Source organism: Stenella coeruleoalba, assembly GCF_951394435.1.
Source record: "Stenella coeruleoalba genome assembly, chromosome: 14".
Lineage (NCBI taxonomy): Eukaryota > Metazoa > Chordata > Mammalia > Artiodactyla > Delphinidae > Stenella > Stenella coeruleoalba.
The window spans coordinates 1,029,408-1,048,473 of NC_137160.1; the positions used below are offsets into that span (position 1 = coordinate 1,029,408).

Below are 19,066 nucleotides of genomic sequence, written 5' to 3' on the forward strand. Positions count from 1 at the left end.
GTAACAAAAACACGTGCTGACAGAACTGATCACCAGCAAAAACATGCTGTGAGAAGACGCCACCGACTCTGGGAAAGGACAGCTTTATGGCAACCACGCAGAATGCAAGGCCACATCAATCCTAAGAATCATCATAATTTGCACAAAGAATCACAAATGTGCTAACGGCCCTGACTTTTGAACACAAACTCAAAACGCTGCTGGACCATGCCTGCTCCAGCCTCCCAACTCCCTGAAGCTGGGTCTTCAGGTAGCTTCTGGGATCACCTGGCTTCTTCTCAATGTTGTGAAGCGCGTGGGAAATGTGCCTGTCCTATTCAGAACATAATCCTCACAAGACAGCGTTTGCCGCCAGCACAGAGCGGACCCGCCGTCAGGGGTGGGCTAAGCAACTCTGCAGATCTCCCTGGGGAAACAGCCCCGTGACACGCGCAGCAAAATGGACCACGGTAGTGAGGGCAGCAGGCTGAAACTGCCACCCACGTGTGCAACGGTGGCCTCTCGGGGTCAAGGGGCCACCTTCGGACACATTGGTTACTGCGTATCAAAGGCTTTAACCCACCAGATAGCAAACCTGCGCCTGAGGTCTCAACTTCTCCAGTGAAACGTGTTAATGTCCACAGGTGGGAAATGAGACAGGAGTTCCTCGCTGTGCTGACGGATGGTGCTCGCTGGTCCAAATAGACAAAGCGTGCCCTCAAACGATCAAATAGTCAACAATCTCCTCCCTGACGGAGGCTGCCGCGGAGCTGAAAGGGAACCACTGCCCAGAGTCCGCACGCGGGCTGTGCCTGAACCGCGGCAGACGGGGAGCTGCTGAGCCTCTACTCGGCAAACAGCTTTTTCACGTGAACCAAAATACACAGATACAACCATCTGGCATCAACAAGACGAAGACAGCGGTGATCACACCAGACGTGCGTATACTTTCGCCTCTTTGAAAAAAGCAACGAGGAGGTTCTGCTCAGATTCTGGGTCTGCAAAGATGCTCATCTGAGACGCCAGCCTGCGCGTGGCGTGTTACAAGGACAGGACAGCGGCATTCCTAATCAGGTTTAGGTGCAGGCTGCGAGAACAGAACACCTTGGTGCTGGTGAGATGTGCCTCCTGGTGAGAGGAGCTGACCCTGGAAAGGAAGGGTTCCGGGCGGCTGGGGGCTGGGAGAGGTGTCTGTGCTTGGGACGCCCTGGCTGTGGAGCGCCCAGACATGGTCCTCAAAGTGCAGAGCAGACAAGCACCTGTCGCTGCCAGTCCGGGCCCATCTGAAGAGCCCCCTCTGGTGGAGCAAACTACAACTACAACAGGCTCAGAGCCACCGCCCAGATGAGCACACAGCACCCTCTTCAGTAGTCCTGTTCCCCTGAACTTTAAGGAGAGGGAACACCTCTCTGGCCTCAGCTGCCTGCTGCGGCCCCACGGGGGCCTCCGCCCTTCGTGCGACCCTGGGGACCACAGCCTGGCTGTCTCTGGGCAGAGCTGCAGATGGTGGACAGGGTCTCTGCCCAGCTCTGTCCGGCCTCAAATCCTAAAGCCCCACATGGCCCCCGCCCTGCCACACAGGGAAGACGGAGAGCTGGGCGCCCGCTCCCCTGGTCATCTGGCGCCTGGCACTGACCGAGCAGTCTCTCTGGGGCCCAGATGTCACCGGGAATCGAGCAGGACCCCCTGAGCACCGCTGGACACCAACCCCTGGTTCCCTCATTTATAAAACGACAGTCATGTTTGCTGGAATCCCAAGTCCAGGATTTCTCTCTCCTTCAAAACCTTTCTTCCCAAAGAGCCAAAACGAAGGTTTTAAGGCTAATTTTCATTTCTGAAAGAAAAGCCAGGTTTCAGAGTGATGGGAGGTGTATTTAACACTGTTATTTCATGTTAAGATTTCGACACCCTTTGATGTGCAACAAACAAGTAGCAAAATCGTCGCCACTGCTTGACAAACTGAACCGTGTCTCTGCAGGTGCCCAGCAGCGACGCCGCCCCGTCCACCTGGGAGGACTGGGGCGAGAGCGTGGGCAGGAGGAGAGAAGTGCGTGTCCAGCTGTCCCCTGCCAACCCCCAGCAGGGAGCGTCCCTCACGTAGAACAAGGAACATCCTTGATCAAGAAGACAGGCTTACGGCTAAAAAAATTCTTCTAGGAGAAAACATTTTTATGAACAAACCCCAGCAGTGTACTGGCTAAATGCTCAAAAAGGCAGAAAACGAACGGCAAACAGAGAAATTCGGCACATCTGAAAGCAGGTTTAAGCGTCACGGGATAAATTATCATCTGAAGATGATGGTCTGAGTTGCTGGTAGGATTCTATACTGAATATAACATTCTTCTGCTACCGCTGGAAGTAAGCTGAAATGCATCTCTGTCCTCAGGGCTCTCCCTGGCGTCCGCGATGGTCCGAGGACGACTTCCGTCTGCACGGTACGAGTGGCTGAGTGGCCGCGGGAGCTGTCTGTCTCTAAGACGCAGATCCGAGGGCCGGAGGAGTGTCGGTCCTGATCCGGGCCCAGCTCCGTTTAGTGGGACGTGAGGTGTGGTGTCCACAACGGTGCCTGCATAGAACAGCAGCCCCAGAGCCATGCTGCCCAAGCCCCCTTCCACAGGCTGGGGCCTTCTCTGAGGGGCCTGACCTAGGATGGACGAGGGGCACACAGGCCCTGGGGCAGGCACGGGACACAGGGCGAGAGGGACAAAGGGCGGGCTTACAGGTGCTCCCACTGCTTCCCTCATGGGCCAGAGACAAACAGCTGACTTGCAAAATTATCTACAGTTTAGTTTTGTTCTGATCCTAAGGAGAATCCCCTATGTATTTAATCTTCACTTCAAAAGGGATTCTGGGTCCTATCATCATTATTCCCACAATTAAGCATTTGGAAGAAAAACACCACTTCTACCCACGTTGCCCGACACCTGTTAGTGGTGTGACAGCCAATTCCCTGTCACGATCTGGGTGTGCAACCTGAGAGGGCAGAGGGTGTCTCGACCTGGGTCCTGAGGACGCGGGGGCCGCCCGGGCACTGAAGGCTGCTTGGCGGCTCCCCTGGCGCCCACCCACTCGACGCCAGGAGCCCCCTTATTAGCGACAACGCCAGACACCACCATGGGCCCCGGGGTGGAAGGCGGAGGTCAGGCCCGTTGGTGCAGAAACCTGCCTTCTATGTTGCCAATACACCAACTGGTCACTTCCTGCTGTCGTCACCTCCTCTCCCACACGTCCCTGGAGACCAGAAGGCCAGGTGAGGCCACGTGCGAGGCGTGTGCTGCGGCCGGGCCGGGGCTCACCTCTTTATCCATACTCTCTAAGTCCTCCTTACACAGCGTGTACAGTGGCATGGTCTCCGACATGCTGGGCTGCCGCTTCCTTCTAGAAGGACCAGGCTGCTCTCCATCTTGATTGGCTGGCAAGTCTTCACCAAACATCTGCTGGTGATGTGGCTGGACCGCTCTGAAAGGAATTTCACAGGCCCCGTATGAGGAAAGTTGGTCTAAAGTCACCTTTCCAGCCCTGAATCAGATTCCCAATTCTCGGGATAAGTAAAGACACAGACACAGACACACACACAGACACACACACACACACACACACACACACACACACACACAGACACACACACACACACGATATCTCGGCTGTGGAAACACACGCTGTCTCGTGGACGGTACCTACTCAGGCTTGATATGGGTTTGTTCATGAAACCAAATCCCTGAGTCCAGCCAGGCTGTGGGCCGGTCAGGCTCGCCCTTCTTCGGGCTAAAAGTGAACACTTAGCTCCTCCCATCAACAAACCACACTGTCCGAGCATCCGCCTGGCGGGACTCATTTGAGAACAAAGGGCAAAGGGGCAGAAAGACGGTGAACACTTGCTCAGAAACCAGCCGCAGTGCTATCTACGCTCCAAGTAAGATCAAGCAGCTGTAAGACTGCGAGAAACCAACCATTTCTGTATCATCCAGGCTACAAAGTAGAGATAATGTGATAGAGAATTTAAGACACAGAGTGCCCTGGGTCGTAGTGAAAGTCTGTCCATCCACAGAGGACAGGAACATGCAGGGTCACGTGTGTGGTTTTATTAAACTATTAAACATCAACACTGCATGAGGAACCAACCTTCTGTTCCCAGAACGCTTCTGTCCTGGAGCTGAGCCCCAGGCTGGCGTGACAGTGACTGTCCTCTGAGCTACCCTCTCCGTTCCACCTGGAACAGACCCCAGAGCACCCCTGTCCCCCGCACACGCTCTCATCCCGTGTCAGGTTCCCAACACGGATCAGTGCCCGTGACGGCCTCAGAACTTAAGGGGCTTCGTGAAGCGGGCGGCCGTGCCTTCCTCTGGAGCTGGCCGTGGGCACCTCACGGCCACCAGGAAACTGAAGACGACGTAGCAAAACCTTGTTATTCTGAAGAAAAGTGGTGGTAATAATAAGTCTGAATCACAAAACTGAAAGGAAGCAACTGTACTGGGCTAACCACATACTACCTGATGTGGTTAAGATCTCTGACCCAGAAACATGAAGGACCATCTAGAAACCGCTGACCCCTGCTTCTTCCGAAGTCAGACTCTGTCCCCAGCCTCTCGACGGCCCGCCCGCCTTGCCCGCCTCCACGTATCCATGCGGCTTAAGAGCTTCCTGTCCTGTCTTCTGACCTGGGCATCAGGCTGCACTTCAGCCCACACCCACTTACCGTCACCCCACCACCCAGAGCTCCTCTTACGAATATGGAAAACGGCAGAAGTACCTTTTTACTAGCACAGCCTCCCTTCAGACCCAGAACGGGGAAGGTGAGAACACGTGCACCCCCTACGGAAGGCTCATGGGCCCAGGGGCCGACTGGTCCTCAAGGCAGTGGGGTGTGGGCTCAGCCTGAGCTGCGCACAAGCACCTGAAAAGGCAGGATGTTCTTCCACGTGGAAGATGCTGAAAATCGGCCACCACGCTGGGGGCTCCTGAGAACCCCCTCAGGGCAGTCGCAAGATCCTCCCTCTTCTAGAGACACACCGGGCGAGGCCACCGGATGGCAGGTCACACCAGGTGGATCAGGAGGCAGGTGGGAACCCCGTCTTCCGCTAAGCCAGAGAGATTTGCAGAAATGCAGACGAGCCGCCCTCCTCATTACGTTTCTTTTGGGTTTGGAGAAGAGCTACTCTTCGTTAAAACAGTGTTAACGGGCAGTGGTTTATGGCTCTTCTAAGATGAATGAGAAGCGAGTACTTCAAAGGCGCCTCGGTTTTGCTTTCTAACCTGGTGAATACCAGGCTACGAAGCCCCCAGGACGGACAGCTGGAGGGCCAGCTCGAAGCCCCCGCCGCCTGCTCGCGCGTCTCCCCCCCGACGGAGCAGCGTCCCTGTGGCTTCTGAATCGGCTCCGCACGCACAGCCCGAGCCCCAGGCCCCACGGTGGCTTCTCTAGTGCTTCCCGCTGCTCATCCCGGGAACCGGCAACTGGACACGCCCACGGGCAGGCCCGGCTCACGACAGCCGCAGCCGCCAGCACAGGACTGGACAGCAACCCCGCCTGCTGCCTCCCCTCGCCCCACCGCGCGGGGGTGTCACGGAGCCGGCGGCAGAGTCGCTGGCAGGGCAGAGGTTTCTCACTTGGAGGGAGCTCCTGATCAGTTTTCTTTCTATGGGTCATGCTTCCGCCGTCAAGTGTGTGGACTCTGCCTGGTCCGAGATCCTAGTTCTACATTTTCTAAGCAGGTCTGTGACGCGCTGCAGTGTCAGTGGAGCCCACCCACCTGCAAAAACCGGGAGGCGTCAGACTGTCGTGGACCCCGCGCCAAGGCTGCCCGGCAGTAACAGTGACCCCCAGGCCGGCGTCAGCAGAGGCCAAGTGGGACCCTGGATTTTTTTGGCCGCTGCCCGGCAGGGGTGAGGAGGTGTCTTATAAGTTCTGCTGCGGGAGCATGGCCTGCGAAAGCCAGCTAAACAGAAGGTTTCAGCAAGGTCCAGACTCTCAGAAAGAGACCTGTCTCCAGGTTTCAACTGAAAACCACCTGTCACACCAAGAGCCAGGAAGATCTCCAACTCACTGAAAAAAGACAATCAGGAGATGTCAACTGAGGTGACAGAAATGACAGGACTGTCTGACAAAGATTCCAAAGTATCCTCAATAAAAAGAAATGCTTCAATAAGCAATTACAAGCACGCTTGAAATAAATGAAAGAAACAAAGCCTCAGGAACGAAATAGAAGATAAAGAGAAGAACCAAATGGAAATTTTAGAAGTGAAAACAAACAAAAACATGCATTAGGTGGGCTCAGTGTCGCGACGGAGCGGACAGAGGGAAGGAAATCTGAATCTGAAGACACCCTAGAAAGTACTCCATGTAAACGACAGGAAACAGACTGAAGAGGAAAAACGCACACAGCCTCAGGCCCACGTGACGACAGTGAGAGTCCACGATCATGTCACTGCTGGTGCCCCAGAAGGAGAGGAGAAACACGCAGAGCTGAAAAAGTACTTGAAGAATAATGGCCGGAAACAATGCCCCAAATTTGGAAAAAAACGACGTGAAACTTCCAGATTCGAGACTCTTAAGTGAATCCGCAACAGGATAAACGCCCACATCCATATTAAGACACATCACCGTCAAATCTGCAATTCAAGACAAGGAAAAAAATCTTGAGAGCAGTGAGAGAAATGCTACTCCAGTTACAAGGGAAACACGACTCAAGTAACACGCCAAAGGAGAAAAACTGCGTGAGCTTGAGGTCAACACAGATAAAGCAATGAAGAAATTCAACAGCCATTCTCGGTGAAACACAGGGAAGACGGGAGGAATCCGAGGAGGAGCAGCTACAGAAACTCGCAGCCGACACCACGTGTGACGGTGCGAGGCTCAACGTTTCCCCCCTCAGACTAGGAAAAAGGCAAAAATGCCCACCAACCACTGGAAGAGACAGAGAACCCAGGAACGGACCCACGGGAATACGGTCCCCTGAGTCCAACAGAGGTGCAGAACAAGCCCATGGAGGAAAGAGGGCCTTGCCCACAAACGGCCCCACCCTCAGACCTCTCACGTTAGGCCAAAACTCGCTCGGAACAGACCACGGACTTCAATACAACACGGGAAGCTACCAGGATCCAGGCCAGGCAGGGTCCACAGACCTGACACCGAAGCATGACTCACGGAAAGACCACCAGTCAGAGAACCTCCCCGAAACGGGAAACGTCTGTTCTGCCAACGACGCTGGTAAGAGGGTGGAAGGCATCCTCAGAGCACGAGAAGCTTCCACAAGGCTCGCAACTGACGCAGGACAAGGACCTGAGACACCCTAAGGGCCTCGAATGCATGGGCAGGCGACGGGACATCTCGCTGAGGAGACTCCACAGGGGCAAAGGGCCGAGAGAAAGGGTGAGCATGAAACCACACGTCCCACACCCTCAGGGAGGCTCAAATGGAAACGGGGGCACCAGATGCAGAGAAACGATGTCCCCCACCCGCTGGTGGGGACGTAAAAGGTACCACCACTGCAGAAAAAAACTGGACGGCTTCTTGTAAAACTAAACACACTCACTGTACAACTCAGCAGTCCCACTCCTGGGCGCTGATTCAGGAGAAACAGAGACGCACAAAGACGTTTACAACAGCAGCGGCCGTATCAGTAACATTCCAGAGCTGGACACGCCCCAGATGACCTTCCGCGGGTGAACGCCACAGAAGCCGCAGCACCTCTTTCCACGAAACACTCCTCAGCAGCGGACACGGCCACATCGGGGCAGAATCTCCAGGGAACTGTGCTGAGTGGAGCTGCACACCCTGTGATTCCACTTACTCCGTGTTTTCGGGATGACGGGAGTACAGGGACAGAGACAGACCAGTGGTGGCCGGGTGAGGCTTGGGGGTGGGGCTGGGAGGGCTGGAGACGGGCCGGGGGGCCCGGTGGGGCTGGATGCTGCGTCTGGACCAGGCCAGTGCTGGCGTCCCGGCTCGAGACTGGCTGCACCCTACGGCCAGTTCTGTGAGATGACGCCAATGGGGGCAGCGGGTTGACGGTCCCTGGGATCTGCTACTTCTGACAACTGCCTGTGAGTCTACGATTGTCTCAAAATAAAACCGTTACTGAAGAAAACAAAACGTTCACAACTTAGAGCACACGACAAACAAAGGGTAAATGAAAAGGAATTCGGAATCGCAGAGGCCGTCCGTGCAGGGAGATACATTTCAGTGCACGATGTCGGGAAGCCCGGGGCCACTCGCGGCCCGCTGTCTCCGTGAGGGGTGCTGCTCCCCGCCCTGCACCTCTCACCCTCAGACACACCCGAGGTCGTCGCCTGTGGGAGGCCCACTTTGGGCCTCACCGGAGAGAGAGGGCGGCCGTGCGCCTTGAGACCGATCAAGGAGGAAGGAGAGGGAGGGGCCGGTCCTGCCGGGCAGGACACAAATCCCAACAAATCTTCGGCAAAGTAACAAACAACTGCCCCCGTCTATTAAAGTCAAGGACATCCACGACCTTTAACCTAGTGACCCTGCTCTGGAAGTAACTCCACGGGAGTACAGGCAGCACAGAGATCACAATGCACCTTCTCAAGTAATTAAATATCATGTTGTCGGAAGAAATCAGAGCTTAATCAGCGACGATGCTTTCAGAACAAAATAATCCACCAACCAACAGCCCAACTGAAACTGGCCTAAACCCCGGGCGTCTGTCCACGTCTGGAGCCCAGCCGCAGGGTCAACTGACACCCCGCTGGCCTCCAGGGGCCCCGCGTCCACATCCACTCTGCTGGTGTCAACCGGGCTCATGTCGGCCCCCGCGGCCTGTTGCCGAGGCCAGAGGGTAGGGAATCGGGTGAGTCCCTGCCCCCTGCAACGAGCACTCCGGTGGAGCCACGCGGTCGGCGCAGGCTGCCAGGCCACCAGAGCAGGAGAAATCCACCGCCACACGTGGGCCGCTAACAGCAAAGGTGGCTCTCGGGATGGGCTCGGGGCTCCAGAAAGGAGGGGACCCGGAAGCAAGACCACGTGCGTTCAGCAGAAGCACAAGCGTTTCAAGGCAGTGGCCACTCCTCAAAAACAAAGCAAAGCTTCAGGTCCCTCACTTACACCTCGGAGAGCTAAGGTGTTTACAGGGTGCTCTGTAAGGTCCCCAACTCAGCTGATTTCCAGTCAACAGGCAGAAAGGAAACAGACACCCGTGGAGACACGTGTGGAAACCACTGGCCACGCTCCCTCCGGGCAGTGCCTTCCTCCCCGACCTGGGTCTCTCTCTATGTTCCTATTTACTAACTGCCACGGCCACCAGTGTGACCTGTGACCTGAGGGCCGGGGCTACAGAGCAGAGCTGCTCCCAACTGGCCCTTCTGGGGGTGGCAGCGGGGACGGACCCGAAGGGCAAGGCAGGAGGGTCAGGCCACCCCTTGGCACCGAGCAAAGGTGGGGCGTTTGCAGGTCCAGGCTGAGCCACAGACTCGTCTGCCCCAGTCCTGGGACCCGAGACAGGATGGAAGAACATGCAGAAAGGCCTGACGTGGGCATGGGTGAGGACTGTGCCCCCGGCCCGACCCCACAGGCACCCCACTCTGCTGCCTGCTGGCTAAGCCCTGCGAGGACGCCTTTGCGTGCGGGGCGCGCGTACCTGAAGGAGGAGAGCTCCGCGTGCACCGGCAGGGAGCCGGGGGGCCCGGGGCCCGCAGCACCCTGGCGGATGAGCTTGCCTGTGCTGGCGTCGTAGATCCGAACTTCAGGGCCAGGCGGGGCCTTGGGATGCACGGGTGTTGGATGAAACAGGGTGGCTGGAAGCAGGCCCTGCCTGTCGGGAAAGGCGGCCGGGCCGTCCTCCCTGGGGGGGAGGCGAGAACGAGGGTGGTGAGGAGAGGCCGGAACAGATCGGGACCCCCCGCGCCTCCCTCCCGCCGGGACTGCGAATCCGCGCGTGAAGTCGTGGTTCTCCGTTAAGCCTGGGGTTCGACCTCGGCTGCGGACACAAGGCCCCTTGGAGAGCGCGGGCTGCACCGCTGTCTCTCTGACACTGTTTCTGGCTTCACCTCTAAACACAGCACCCGCTCTGATGGAGCCGGTGCGCTGTCCGTGCTGCTTGGCTCTGCCCACGGGCCCTCTGCACCCATCCCTCGTCCTGGCCACCCCCTCCCTCCACGCTGGACTCTGTAAAGACCCTGTGACTCGATGGGACCACGTCCCAGCTGTGAAAGAAACAGCCGCAAACTAGGATTCGCTGCTTAAAGCTGACTTGTGTCTCAGGGGAAGCACTTCCGCTTCTCCTCCAGGTGACACTGGTCAGAGGTACTTTGTGACAGTCTGCGCAGCGGGGGCGGCGGCGTCTCCCGAGCGGGAGCAGCGGCTGTGTGGGCTCCAGCGCGGACCCTCCCTCTGAGCCACCGGCCGCCCCCCGCGGGCGCCCACCTCTGGGATTTGGCCGGGTCACCACGTAGCGGGAACAGCCGCTCCTCCACCTTGTCCCAGCGCTCCAGGCAGCTCCACAGCCAGTCGGGGTTGACCACGTGCAGCTGCCCGGAATCCTGGGCCTGGCGCACCTTCTCCGTGCCTGCGGGCACATGCACTCTGCTCGCAGCCCCCGCGGGCCACTGGTCTGCCGTCAGGGCTTGGGGCGGCGGGGACAGCAGGGGCCCTGGAGGGAACAGCCCTCAGAGCAGGGCCCACCGTGTGATGGCTCCTCAAGGGCCCCGCTTCTCTACATCGGCACCCACCCCAGAGCCTCGAGCCCGGGGCCTCGGGGAGCAGTGACACCTGGGTGGCCCCGCAGTGCGGACCGTGGAGGCAGCCGGTTCGGAGGGGGAGCCGGAGCCCCACCCGGAGGCGGTCGGGGCCGGGGCAGGAGGGCGTGACTCACCGGCCCGCGCGGCGATCAGGTGGGTGGCCCGGTCGGGGTTGCCGGGCTCCAGCACCAGCTGGGTGACGATCCTGGCGCCCAGGGCCGTGGCGTGGTAGTGCTCCCGCGTCTTCTCGATGGGGAAGTTCGTGGGGTGCAGCCCGCTGAAGATGATTGCGACGTCGGCCAGCACCCTGCTGCGCAGCTCGGGGACGATCTTCCGGATGTCGGGGGCGTCCTGGGTCTCCCCGCGGAGAAAGCAGTCATACCTGGCATAGTAGGTGGCATGCACGCGGGCGAGGATCTCCTCCAGGTGGACCAGGTGGTCGTCGGCGTCGGCGTCCTCCTCCTCCTCCTCCTCCTCCGCGCTCTGGTCCAGGGACTCGCCCACCGTGATGCCTGACTGCTCGCTGTTCTGGGACTCTGTCTCGGCCTCCCTCCTGTCGGCACAGCCGCCGCCCAGCCCGCAGAGGCCGTCCCGCTCGCCCTCCCCCTGCACGGCCGCCTGGACGCCGGGCCCGGGCTCCATGCACGGACTGGCGCCCGAGGCGCTGCCCTGGGCCACGATGTCCCCAGCATGGCGGGTGGCCGCAGGCTTTCTCCGGGTTCTCTTCTCCCCACTCTCCCCATCAGAGGGGATGGGGGACGGCCGGCCCTCGGACTCGCTGTTGCTCCCGCTGTCACTGGGGACATCTGGGTCCGGGTCAGGGCCCACCGGACCCAGCACGGGCCTCTTCTCTGGCGGCGTCCGCCCGTGCTGCTGGGTGCCCGCCAGGGGCCCCCGGCCGTCAGCAGAGGGGGCGCAGGCGGCGGGCCGAGCGCCCCTCTCCTCCTCCTGCCCGGGACAGGGCCAGCCCCCCCGAGGGCCTGCGCCCCCGTTGAGCTCCCGCGTGGGCTTCCCGAGGCCGTTGCTCTGCTCGACCCCAGACACCTGCCTTCCTTCCTCGGGATCCTTGACGGATGGAGGCTGCTCCGTGGCGTCGGCACCTTTAGGAGAAGGACTGACTGCACGTGTGCATGAGAGACAAGGTGACCGTCACCTAACATTTAAGAGGAAACCCCCTGTGGAAACAAACTCCATCCACCGGCCCCCAGCTGCTAGCTGGAGGGACCTCTGGCCAGGGAGGGCGCCCTCAGCCGGGAAGGGCTGGAGGGCGAGTATCTCAGGTCTGCGGGCCTCCCCCGGCCGCCTCGTTTTGGGTTCCACAGTGGTACGAGATGCGCAGAACATGCTTGGGTCCCAGGCTGTGGCCAGACCGGGCCCAGCTCGAGCTGTGCTGGGCAGCCTCGCCCCCGAGGGTGCCCTGGGGTCTCACTCCCCTGCCTACACCTCGAAGCTCCACCTTAGTGACTACAGCAATAACCGTATGCCTCAAAATGGATTATTTAAAAGCTAAAGATCATCAGAAACACTTCAAACCAAAACTTTAAAATCTTTTCAGACTCTGGGTTCCAGCTCGCCTGGGAGCTTCCCCGCAGGCTCTGGGCCGGGGCCCGGCACCAATCGCCCACGGGCTGGAGCCTCACACACCAAACTCCCAGTGTCATGCTTGTCTTTCAAGGAAAGCCGGGATGAAAGGTAGTATTCAGATGCATTAAATTAAATAGTATTCTTTAATCTTTACTCAACGGGAAAAATGTTTAGGCTGGTACTAGTAAAAGAAAAAAACAAAACCCAAACTGAAACCAAATAATACCACGTTTTTCAGCATAATATAAATAAACCCCACAATCTCTATGACTACTGAAATATAAATAAATGACCCAAACCAAACTGAATCCTCAATTAACAGCAGCCACAACAGAGACAGGACAGAGCTGGTGCTATCTGACAGCCAGGAGGGGCCACACCCACCTCTCCTCCTCGCCTGGGGCTCCCGGGACCCGGATGGGGCATTGATGTCACCTATGCCCTGGAAGTACACGTATTTCTTCACAGTTATCAGGTTGGGGGCAAACTTCCACACGTCTTCTCGGTCATCGATGATGCAAACCATGGAGTCTCCACAAGGAAAAAGATTTCTAGAAGTAAAAATGCGTCGGAAGCACTAGCACAATCTACAAAAGGTCATCATCGATCGAATGTCAAGACCATCTTTTACATGAAACCAGCAGAGAGCATATTAATCAGAACCAGATGCAAACTGCACTGAAGGGCTTTTGTTTAGCTCACATTTAAAAAAGTTTCCAGAGCAAGTTATACTAAGATAGTTACACTTTTCTCCAGTGTCTGACACTCCTTAAGGCAGGAGTCATGGCAAATTCTTCAAAGGGCCAGAGAGTGAAGGGTTTACTGTTTGGGGCCATGGAAAGCCCTCACCCAGGGGAAGCTGGCACAGACCAATGGGCCTGGCCACATCCCAACACGGCTTTATTTACAAACACGTGTACTCGGCCTGTGCCAGTGAGAGCTCTCAGTTACAGGCAGGAGGGCAAGGCCTTACTCAAATCTTGGCTGGGGCACCTACACGATGCCAAGTCCAAAAAGTGACTGTTGTGTTCCCGAAAGCTATGAGGATGTATGGGTGGAGCAAGATGTTAACAAGGGTCCAAAAAGCCACCTTATGGACACAGGCCTGCTCTGTGGTCTTTTCACTTGATTTCTGCCCACGACACTTAGATTCAGACAGACAGGCGCAAGGATGCAAAATTCAGAAGGATGAGTGCTTCCTGCCTGTTTTCTAGGATCGGGAAACAAACCCAGGAGAAACGCATGTCATTGTTCAGGTTTTCTAGCTGCTACTAAAGGCTACAACTAGTCAGAAAAAAACGTTCACGTGTCCAGAATTGTCTTCGGTGAGTCTGTTTTCCATAGGCAAAGCATAAGCGGTAGCCAAAATGACCTACACAGTTAATGCCGTTAGCACATTTAATTCCAGACGAGGGAGGTGAAAACCACACCAAATCGAGACCGGGGAACAGAGCCAAGCGCCGCCCCCGGAGCTGCCATGGAGCCCCTCCCCTCTGACACGCTCAGCCTCGGGTAGGTTTTCCCCCGAACCAGTCATCACACCCTCCCTCGATTTCCTTCGTCCTCGAACCTGCTCGTCCGGATGCCTAACCAGTAAACACGAAAACTGTTTCTGAAACAAGTACTCTGATTCTCTTCTTGCATCCCATAGACATGAACAGGTCTCAGTCTGTGTGGACACCCTAAATCTGAAACACGAAATGTTAGCTAAGGGTGGCCAACGCCAGCCAAAAGGCCACTGGGGCCACAGCTGTTACTGTCCAAGTCTTAAGAATCAACAGCCATGAAGAAAGTGATACCTGACACAGGACACAATGGGGGAGGCGACTTTCTGGGTAGCAGTGGGGAAATTCCTTGTAGAGTGAGCAGGAAATTCCCAAGAATATAAATCAGCTCTCAGGGAGGGATGGGAGGGAGCCCTGGTGTAAGAGCACACAGACCCGGATCGGGAGGGGCACAGAGGGACGGAAGGACGTGGAAACAGGCCGAGCGCCAGTGCAGGGTAGCACGACTTAGGATTTGATAACTGACTGTACGCTGCACAGCACGCAGGTCTTAAGGAAACAGAAGCCCGAGGTGCCAACACCCCCTAAAACTCCCGACTAGGCCAAACAGCCCTCTCGCCCTCTGGGGAGGCTCTGGGGGCTGGGCCGCCCAGACTATCTCTCCACGCATCCCCCAGGCCCTGGGCTCACTCCTCCCCCGACACCCATGTCGCCCTGGGCTCTGGCCCAAGTGCCCCAGGAGCCACCATTGCCTGGACATTCAAGGAGAGCAGGGAAGGGAGGGGTCTGGTTAGAAGACAGCGGACTCGCTACGTGCCAGAAAGTGGACGCTGGTAACCGGGAGAATAAATACAGAACGACTGGGCTGATGCTCAAAACGCAGACTTTACGACGGAAACTGAACGGTGACCTCAGATGCGCACAGCCAGGTACATACCTAAGGTTCCCCGTTTTGGAAAACGGGTCAATACATTCGTCCCTCGATAATATTCGATGTGAAAAAAGCTTCTTCTCAGGATCTAAGAAGCCTTTGAAAAGAAAACAGGACAAGGTCACATGTCTGCAACGCGCTGATGTCCCTTCCTACGTGCAGTGATGTGCAGAACAGAGCACCAGCATCGAGCACTTTCCTCTTCCAGGTGAGACCGTCACCCTCTTACACCCTCGTACAGCTCCTTCCCTCTGATCTTTTTTTTCTCACTGTTGTGGCCTCTCCCGTTGCGGAGCACAGGCTCCGGATGCGCAGGCTCAGCGGCCATGGCTCACGGGCCCAGCCGCTCCGCGGCGTGTGGGATCTTCCCGGACCGGGGCACGAACCCGTGTCCCCTGCATTGGCAGGCGGACTCTCAACCACTGCGCCATCAGGGAAGCCCTCCTTCCCTCTAATCTTAACGCAGGTAACGGCTTTGGTCCAGGAAATGTTGACTGAATCTCACATCACCTGGAATCTTGCTGGGACAGCAGACGGGATGAACAAAGTTCAGTGTTACCCGGAAGCTCAGAGCCGCGGGCAATTAGCACCACATCTGCCCACCTTGCAGGGGACTGAGAGCGGCATCAGGGAGGAGCCCATCGCCGACACAAGTGGCGCCAAACAGGAGTTCACGTGCTGGTTTGGCTTTGTCTCCCTGACCTCCGTGTTCGCAAAGCGAAGGGGAGGGCAGGGCGTTCGGGCAGCACTCCTAAACTCACACCGTGACAGGAGAACCCGTGTTTCCTCAAGCCTTTCTTTACATGGACGAGGAGGCACCTTCATAACCTCGCGGGCGTCCTCTCCCACACGGCCCGCCCACAGCCGCCTCCCTCGGTGACAGGGCCCTTGACATTGCAGGTTTGACACCCACGCCTTACTGTTTCCTACTACTGACGGAGACGGACGCGTCACCGGTTGCTAGGCCTGCAGCCCGAGGTCCTCCTCTGGGCGGAGCCGTGTGCCCCTCCTGAGGGCCCCTGTGAAGCGGGGCGGCAGCCGCCCAGTGCTCAGGGCCTCGAGGTCACTGAGTCGTCTGCTTCATCGACAGACAACGCCCATCTCGCAGGAGAAACACACACCACCGTTCTACTATGTAAAGAACTTGTATGAACGCTGAAGCCTCTCGGCGGCTAAATCTAAAACGCTGAGTACCAGAGCCTCTACGACAAACGAAGAGCACGCAACGCGCTTAACATTTCCGCCCCAACGGAAGCGTTTCTATCCTCGCTACACCGAAAGGACACATTTTGTGAAAACAGTAAAGCTGACAGGAAGAGGAAGTTACGAAATCCATCCCTGTTAAAACCACTGTCAGGCCTCCGCACGTGCGGCCTCTGCTTGTCATCTGCGAATGATCAGACTGACACGGCCGGTCAGCCGACTCCTTCCAGCGAAAAGCGCTGTGGCCGCTAAGCTCAAATGCACGTGCCCCCGAAGGCCTCGCAGCTCCCAGAGCTATGTGGGCACCAGCCCTGGGGGCCACGTGCTTCCTCCCAGGCCCTCTCTGCAGGTGAACCGCGGTCGCTCTCAACGCCCTCACTGGGGTGGCCGAACCACCTCGGGGCCCCTGGTCGAGGTGCTGCTTGGAGGGTCTCTGCACCCACTGTCGCTGGGATACTGCCTGCGGTTTCCTCGTGATGGCCTCGTCTGGACGTGCTGCAACTTGGGATTCTATGGCACACGGCGCAGCCTGAGATGGGGCGAGCCCTGTTCTTAGGAACCTCAGGAAGCGGCGATGGCCACAGGCCCTGGGGGGGGGGGGGCAGGGCGGCAGGCTGAGCAGGAACGCCCCCCCCCCCCGGACCTTCGCTGGTGCTCTCCGTGCCTCACTAACTGACACCTAGCGAGGCCAGGTTCCAGAGGTGACGGCCACGAGGAGAAGCCTGAGGCCGCACCTGAAGACGTCACTTGCTATTCCCACGTGGGGCGTGGCTTACTCAGCGGTGTGAGAACTCTGCAAAGGAGTTGCGTCAGTCTCCAAAGCACGCTCCCGCGGAGCCGCAGAGCAGCCGTACGCTGAAGGTGAACACGCTGAACGTTAGTTACGACATGGATTAACTAATGACGCTGCCGCTGTGTTTGTGACTAACATCTCCTACAGAGGCAGCAAATGTTAAAGGGGAATTTAAAATGTATTTCTCCACTGACAAGCCCAAGCCCCATCTGCAAAGGCGTCTGCATTTAAAAGTGCTTAGTTTACCGTACCTGTAACTAACCCTCAGGAGCTGTGACATACTGCGGGTCAATGTCCAATGGTGGGCCCCAGGGGGCTAGAGCCCCAATGTGCCTACGCAGGGGAAGCTGGTGCCCTCCACCCGTCCCAGCCAGAGCTGGGGGCCCGGGGGCTCCGGTGTCCATGCACGAGCGCAGCCAGCACAGAGCCGCAAGCCCGCGCTAGGGCAGCAGGTTAATACATCGCCACGCTGCTCCCCTCCAAGTTAGAGAGACTGTTCTGTCTGCGCCGCAAGTGCTAACTGCAGACAAACACAAGCAACACGGCTCCAGAGCTATTTCCAAACGGATTAACGTTTTTTAACAGAACCCTCATAGCGAGAGTTTCTACTTTTCCACGTGTGTGTGGTCCTGACCGACTTCCAAAGAGGCCCGTGGCGTGCAGCTGACCGGAGTGATGGCAGCCTGCCCTCTGCACTGGAGCGCGTCTGTCACGGCCCGTGGGCCCGGCAGAGCAGGGAGGTTCTCGTCCGCCTGCAGCCTGTGGACCGACTTAACTGGGCCCCCACCTGCCAGCTGGGAAACTGAAACTGAGTTTGGGAGACCTTCCTGATCTTTCCCCTTCATCTTCAAGACACATTGAGAACAAGAGAGAAGCCAGACGTGAAGCGTCCAGCGCGGGACCGAGCCCGCGGCCCGCTCACCCGCGATCGTGTGCGCGTACAGCCGGCTGCCGAACGTGAACACGTGCAGCTCGTACAGCTTGGCGATCTTCTCCAGGAAGCCCTTGCAGTGCGGACGCAGACGGGTGTGCAGCATCGGTTCGCCCCGGCCCAGCTGGAAGTGGAATATGCCCTGCAGAGAACAGGCCCAGTCAGGGGGCGGGAGCCGCCGTTGAAGGCTTGGCCTTGCGGCCGACATGGTCACCGGCGGGAGCTGACATGCAGTGAACCACGCCCACTCCACAGAAACGCTCTCCTTTCTCACGCTCTATGGCGGAGGGGGGCTCCACCTTCCCTGCTGTGGTAACCACCTATGGTAAGTGCCCAGGACAAGCAAGGAGCTACCCAGAACGACCAGGTAACTACCTACCTGGGATAACTTCCTGTGATGACTATGGTAACTCGGCTGTCCGAGGGCTTCACTAAAAGGCTATCAGGACACCGGTGGACGCTTACACACCTTGACCATCTTGCCAACACTGTTTCTCTGATCACGGACAAAGTGCGCACCCTGAGAGAGTCACTGCCCATAGCAGCAAGCGGCAGAGCCGCTGCGGACCGCTTAGGACCCACCTCCAGGGGCTACTGACAGTGTCTCCCAGAGCTAGGTGAACACAAACCAAGGGTCCCACATCACTCAGTCTAGCTCATGGACGGTTTAAGATGCAACTTTACTACCGTACAGATGAAACACAGAAGCTGAAACAGTATTCGCAGACATCTTTAGGAGACACACAACCTGCTTATACGTGATCAACGTGCACGCACGTCCACTCTCCTTAGGGAGTTAAACTTTGATCCTTTCAATCCTCTTTGTCATTCGTTTTCTCAGTAGTAATAAACTAAAAAGAAAGGAAACAACCTGAGGCCTAGTTAATTTTTTGCTAGCTCTAAATTCGTCACACCCCTCATGATGGGGCTGTTCTGGTAAAGCATCTGGGAGTGTGAAATGGTATAAAACACCTTCCACCATACTCAACAGCTAAAACGTCCAGAAGCTACAATAGAAACATCCTTAAAATCCCAAGTTAGGATCTCCGAGGTTAAGGATTCAACATGCCTCTCTGGCTGTCACCAGCAGGTGTCCTGTGGGTCCAGAGTTGGGGGCGAGACGGGGGCTTGCCATGCGTCCCGATGCTGTCTGGGGGTCCAGAGGGGCCTGGCCAGTGGGCAGGTGTGGGCAGAGGCACAGGGAAGCCCCCAGCAGCAGTTGAGCGCCGTCCACATGGCCCCGAGGACACCCTCCTGCCACACAAGCTGAGAACGGGAGTGGCATAACCGTGCAAACTCTTATGCAAGGAGTGAAAAGGCCCGGCTTCGCAGGCAGAATAAGCCCAAGTGGCTGCGGTGCTCGCGGCAGCCACGCCCTCAAGCTCTGCCCCCCAGCCTGAGTGCAGCGGTCGTGATGCAGGAAACCCCCGAGACGCCTGCCAATCGTG

The 19,066-nt window shown here is 57.5% G+C and overlaps 1 protein-coding gene across 7 annotated transcripts in view; it reads right to left on the reverse strand.

The window, feature by feature from the left end:
• CTDP1 (CTD phosphatase subunit 1) overlaps positions 1-19,066 on the reverse strand; it is a 41,032-nt gene that overhangs the window by 13,371 nt on the left and 8,595 nt on the right. For 5 of the 7 annotated variants that reach the window (XM_079941706.1, XM_079941707.1, XM_079941708.1 and 2 more), the window contains exons 5-11: positions 17,610-17,760; positions 14,698-14,788; positions 12,640-12,806; positions 10,806-11,771; positions 10,358-10,583; positions 9,573-9,776; positions 3,276-3,438 (exon numbers count right to left, since the gene is read on the reverse strand). In XM_079941706.1, the coding sequence (XP_079797832.1) occupies positions 3,276-3,438; positions 9,573-9,776; positions 10,358-10,583; positions 10,806-11,771; positions 12,640-12,806; positions 14,698-14,788; positions 17,610-17,760 (1,968 nt within the window). Of the gene's footprint in view, positions 1-310; positions 2,546-3,275; positions 3,439-9,572; positions 9,777-10,357; positions 10,584-10,805; positions 11,772-12,639; positions 12,807-14,697; positions 14,789-17,609; positions 17,761-19,066 lie in introns of those variants that run through there. The other 2 variants (XM_079941705.1, XM_079941704.1) reach the window with 2 other exon arrangements.